Source organism: Rutidosis leptorrhynchoides, chromosome 2 (assembly GCF_046630445.1).
Source record: "Rutidosis leptorrhynchoides isolate AG116_Rl617_1_P2 chromosome 2, CSIRO_AGI_Rlap_v1, whole genome shotgun sequence".
Lineage (NCBI taxonomy): Eukaryota > Viridiplantae > Streptophyta > Magnoliopsida > Asterales > Asteraceae > Rutidosis > Rutidosis leptorrhynchoides.
Genome location: NC_092334.1, coordinates 179,261,951 through 179,267,855, shown reverse-complemented (window position 1 = coordinate 179,267,855; position 5,905 = coordinate 179,261,951). Strand labels below are relative to the sequence as shown.

General features: G+C 32.3%; 1 protein-coding gene across 1 annotated transcript; it reads left to right on the top strand.

The window, feature by feature from the left end:
- The first annotated feature begins 930 nt into the window (after nt 1-930).
- On the top strand, nt 931-5,472 carry LOC139891585 (UDP-glucose 4-epimerase GEPI48-like). Its single transcript, XM_071874563.1, has 9 exons — nt 931-1,286; nt 2,098-2,147; nt 2,264-2,399; nt 2,519-2,620; nt 3,266-3,493; nt 3,600-3,678; nt 3,939-4,021; nt 4,399-4,490; nt 5,052-5,472. Exons 1-9 carry the CDS (start codon nt 1,098-1,100, stop codon nt 5,131-5,133), a joined length of 1,041 nt encoding a protein of 346 aa, XP_071730664.1. The 5' UTR covers nt 931-1,097; the 3' UTR covers nt 5,134-5,472.
- Nucleotides 5,473-5,905: the final 433 nt, after the last annotated feature.

Below are 5,905 nucleotides of genomic sequence, written 5' to 3'. Positions count from 1 at the left end.
AAAACAACCTTTAACCAAGTTATGAACTTCAGTTTTGCATTGCCAATAATCAATTACATAAGAAAACAAGTTTATGGTCAAAGAAGCAATGTTGACCCCAAAAAAAAGAGCAATCTTTAACCAAGTTATGAACTTCAGTTTTGCATTGCCAATATTCAATTACACCAAAAAAACAACTAAAACAACTGAATATTTTTGGCACACAAACTAGCATCATTTTAAGAGCTGCTCGTTACCTCCATTTGTACACTGAATATTTTTGGCACACAAACTAGCACCAATTTAAGAGCTGCTAGTTATAAACATCCACTTTGATAATTGCAAGAATATAATAACCAAATAAGAGTACTTTAAAATAACTTTAAAATAACCAAATAAGAGCTGCTCGTAGTCAACGTTATAAATAGAGTTTTCTATTGTTTAATACAAAAAGACTGAATTACCCTTGCTTAGTAATCAGGTGACAAGTATTAAACTGTTTGGACTTAACGGCAGTTAAACATGGGGACATAAATAAAACCATATTATAACTTTAAGGGTTAGAGTGGGAAAAAAATACTTTAGGGAGAAGGATGAAAAAAATATAAAAGGTTAAGGACCAATGGCGTAATTAAGTCTATATATATATATATATATATATATATAAAATAATACCAACCCTTTCATCAAATCATTCTTCCAACCTGTCCCCACTACCTTCAAACATCACATGTAATCAATCACATCAAATATATATATATATATATATATATATATATATATATATATATATATATATATATATATATATATATATATATATATGTGTGTGTGTACATCATCATCATCACCATCACCATCACCAAAATTGTCCCATTCAATTCTCCCATCTGTCAAAACCACACACCAATATTCTCTCTTCCCTTCTTCTTCTCTGCAGATCCCCCTCAATTTAACATCAAACTGTACATAACAAAACCCTAAATTGCATTCTTCTTTCATACATTTACACCTACATACATATATACTTGTATATACATATATGCGATTCATATAGATTCAGTTGCTTTCGGTTCAATTGGATTCCAATTTGATAATTAAATTCTGTTAATTTTGAAATGGCGCCACCGCATTGTGTTTTGGTGACCGGTGGTGCCGGTTATATTGGTAGTCATACCGTGTTGCAGTTACTATTAGGTGGTTACAAAACGGTTGTGATTGATAATCTTGATAATTCTTCTCAAATTGCTATTAATCGAGTTCAACAGCTAGCTGGTGATCATGCTGTTAACCTAATTTTTCACAAGGTTTAACATTTTTCTCCCTAATTTATCAACTTAATCTTACTTATTTGTATTGAATGTTAAATTTGTGATTTTGGGGTTAATTACTGTACTTGACTTGGACTGAATTGTGAACTTTTTATTGATAACTTGTGTGTATCTATTGTTAGATATATAGAATTGGGGTTTGGTTAGATGTTGTGGGACCTTTAAATTTGAGTAATGAATCATTATAAAAATTGGAACTTGATTAGTATCATGTTAAGTGATGTGGACCTTTATCTATGTATGCTTCAGTTTTAAAGAAAATGATTGATGTTACAGTATGAATTCCAATTTTGTTGGAGGGATGACCAAATAAAACTATTCAGAAAAAAAAAAAGGAAAATGCTTTTGATGTTTACCTTTTAAATATCCTTGTTCTCATATTTATTTGGGTCAAATATTTGAGTGATTGACTGTTTCAACAACCCGAAAATTGTTAAAAAGGATGCCGGATAGGGATGAATAATTAGGCTAAGAAATGTGGGTTTTTACGTAATTTGTCTATAGAAACATACTTTGTCTAAAACTGCTGGTGCTACTTGTTAAATACTCACAAGAACAATGGTTGGGGAAGCTAATATTTCAAATAAATTTAATTGTGCAATTTTTTTTGAGTTGAATTGCTCTCAAAGTGAACGTTTTTGCTTGTAATCAAGGAGATTTTATTATATTTTGGTTAAAGTAGGATTTTAGTAAAAAAGTACTTGATTATCTGGGATAACTTATTTGCATTCATCTATCTATTTGTGAACTAATGCATTGAATATTTCATTCTTTTGTTTAAATGCAGACTGACATCCGGGACAAGCCTGAATTAGAGAAGCTATTTGCCTCCACAAAGTAAAATTCTTTCCATATTTTTTTTTAATCATTTTATCATTGTTAAAATGCATTTTTCAATTAAAAAAATGATTATAAACATATGGGAACGTGAATTAATCAACGTTTGTATGTAGGTTTGATGCTGTTATACATTTTGCTGGATTAAAAGCTGTTGGTGAAAGTGTGAAGAAGCCATTGAAGTATTATGATAATAATGTTGTCGGTACTTTGACTCTGTTGGAAGTCATGGAGGCTCATGGATGCAAAAAGGTATTTTATGTGTGTCTTAATTCGTCCATATTCATTAGAATATCGTAGAGACCGATATGCAAAATACGTACCCAGTTAAATCACCTGACATGTTTTTTTTTTGGTTTTTTATTTATCAGATTGTGTTCTCATCGTCAGCTACTGTTTATGGTTGGCCAAAGGAGGTACCATGCACAGAAGAGTTTCCCTTATCTGCAGCCAATCCATATGGAAGAACCAAGGTATACGTCAAACAGTTTTTTTGTTACAAAGTTACTAATGATACGAGAATGACGATTTAACTATGAATAATGAAATGGTCTTGTTTTTTTGCATTGGTCAATATTATTTACTTATGCTGTCCTTTAAGTTCTACATTTGAGTTTTGAATGTCGAGTACTTTTGTGTGGACATCAAAAATAATATATCATGATATTATATATATCTTTTTTAGTAAGAAAATCTTTCTTTTGAACATGAACAGTAGCATGTCTAAACTTAGATTAGGGAATGTAGCATTTTAAGTACAGTCAAGGGTCAAAATGAGTGTGAGAATATTAGTGGTCTGACGAAGTTGGTAGGCGAGGCGGGTTCAGGTCAAAGTGGGTTCAAATTACGCGTCTCAGAGTACATTTTGACTGATTTTTCGAAACATAGCTTGTTAATTCAGTTGTTCAATTTAATGTGTTTGACCTATTAGAGATAATATGTATCCCCCTGTTTGACATATATGTTGGTAAATGGGTCAAAATTGCCACGTATTGAGGTTATACAAACAAGTTAATGTGTTTGACCCATTAGATATTTTGTAACAAGATTTAATGAAGATGCATATTATGTTATAATATGTTCACTAACTATGTATTTACTGTTTATAATCAATCCAGCTCATGATCGAAGACATCTTTCGTGATATATTTGCTTCGGATTCTGAATGGAAGATTATAATGTTGCGGTACTTTAACCCAGTCGGTGCACATCCTAGCGGATATATGGGCGAAGATCCACTCGGGACCCCGAACAATCTTATGCCGTTTGTTCAGCAAGTAGCTGTTGGCAGGTTACCAGCACTTAAAATATTCGGAACCGACTACTCAACCAGAGATGGAACAGGGGTATGTTTTTTGCTACAGACATGCTAAATTCATGTTCTTACTTAATTTGAAGCCAGATGATTGTTTGTATTTTTTTTGTTAAATATGTTTGTTTTTACATTTTCAGGTACGCGATTACATACATGTTGCAGATCTAGCTAATGGGCACATGGCTGCGTTGAGAAAACTCTCTGATTCAGATATAGGTTTGTGTTTTTTACTTGTTCTTCATGTTGAATTGGCTCAGATTACATGTTTTTATGTGTTACAAAGTTCAACTATTATGGAAAAATGGCACCAATTTCATAGTACTCTTATAATAGTACTCTTAAACCCTTTTGATGGTGCATCGCTCAAAGTCTGAATATGATATGATTAATTATTATTATATCAGATAAATGTTGATGTTAGGTCACTGTTTTCTATGTTGCTGATTATAATAATAATTTGGAATTTGCTATCTAAGGTTGCGAGGTGTACAACTTGGGAACTGGTAAAGGAACATCTGTTTTGGAGATGGTGGCTGCGTTTGAAAAGGCCTCGGGAAAGGTATTGTTGGTTTAAATTATTTTTCTTCTTTCCGTTTATTTTTCTGTTCTCATGATAAATTTGGGTATTGCTGGAATAGAAAGCTGTAAACAAACTCTTGTTTCCAGAAACGTTTGAATTTTATACCTTTTTCTGTCCCCCAAATGAGTTCCATTTGAAGTCTTTGACATCAAATACAATCACGCATATCTTACTTACCATCATTCTATTGATTAAATAAAGCCATCTTCTTAGTTAAAACTCATTATTCTTATAGTTTCTTAAAAAGTCAAACCTTTTTATTGGTTGAAAGACCACCTATTTAATTTAATATAATATTATAACATATAATGCCTCAAATTTGTAATGTTTACACTCTGTTGCTTTCTTGTTTTTAGGAAATTCCGTTAGTAATAGCTGGAAGACGGCCTGGTGATGCCGAAGTTGTATATGCTTCAACAGCCAAAGCAGAGCGCGAATTAAATTGGAAGTAAGTTCAGTTTCTGACTTTTTGCGTAACTTTCGGTTGTTATACCCTCTTTATCATGACCAAGTTCAGATGACAAACTTATTATTTTCCAAATATCAAAAATCTTGCCAACACAAACACCGTTGTAGAAGTCGGTCGACACGTTCGTTTGGGGACTAGCCCATCCTGACTCGCCCAAAAACACCTTAAATTCGGTCAACGCCAAAAGTCGGGCTTGGTCAGGCCAAGCCACGTCTGAGTCAGTCAAAATTAAAGTTAGGTAATAAATTTAATATTTTTTAATATGAGATTTTGTGCCATACATCTATGTTTGAAATATTTATGTTTTTTATATATATAAATTTTTTATTACTAAAAGTGGTCAACACCTGACCTGTCCCCGTCTCATCCCCGACTGACGACTTTTACAACCTTGAACACAATTGAATACCATCAATCATGTGCCAGATAGTAGGCTCGTGGACAATTTCTGACATAATATACTTTCACAAAAAATGAATTATTATAGTTTTATTATGGCAACATTAAGTGGTTAACATATGAGTTGGATGATAAATGCAGGGCAGAAAATGGGATAGAGGAAATGTGTAGAGACCAGTGGAACTGGGCCAGTAACAACCCATACGGCTATCAGAGCAAATAACAGGTGTACAAATGGGCGGTTTATTCCCAACGTATGAGAAACGTTGTGCAATATTACATATTACAGATTCAAATTCTTTCGTAGTATTGATAAGAGGATTATACAAGTAATGTTTACCTGGTTGTTTCTATAGTTGACGATTTTTTGTCTTCTTGATAGAAGGAAGGTTAGGGAGCTAATGAGTAAAAGTTAAACGAATAAAGGAGTGGTAGATAGTCATATTATTATCATTATTATTTATTTTTTAAACTCCATTGGTACCCTTTTACATTTTACATACAGTTGAGTTTCTTGTACATGAGATCTGGGTATTTGTGTAGCAACTGAAGAGGCATATTACATTACATTATTACATTACATATTTACATATCATAATATAACAAGATTATGATTTTAAGGCTTGTTTTAGCTCTTTTCTGTTCCCTTTTTTATCCATTGATATATTAGTTTTGTTCTTTGAATTTTTATGCTGGAAACTGTATTAAACCTGGGCGTGACTGGTAGTGTTTAACCATTCACAAAGTCCTGTAGTGGTACGTTCATTCATGATATATAAAAGTGTGATTGATATAATTTGAGGGTTTTAAAGGAAAATTGAGGTGCTAAATCATTAAAGGAGAGTATTTCAAATTTGAATGGTTAAATACACATTTTCTTTTTCCTTCAACATCATTTGTCATTTAGAAGCTAAAAACAAACAAGCTGAATGTTAAACGGTTCTATCATTCAAGGCTTCTGAAATATCCCATTTGTTAGGGTGTAATAATCAAAC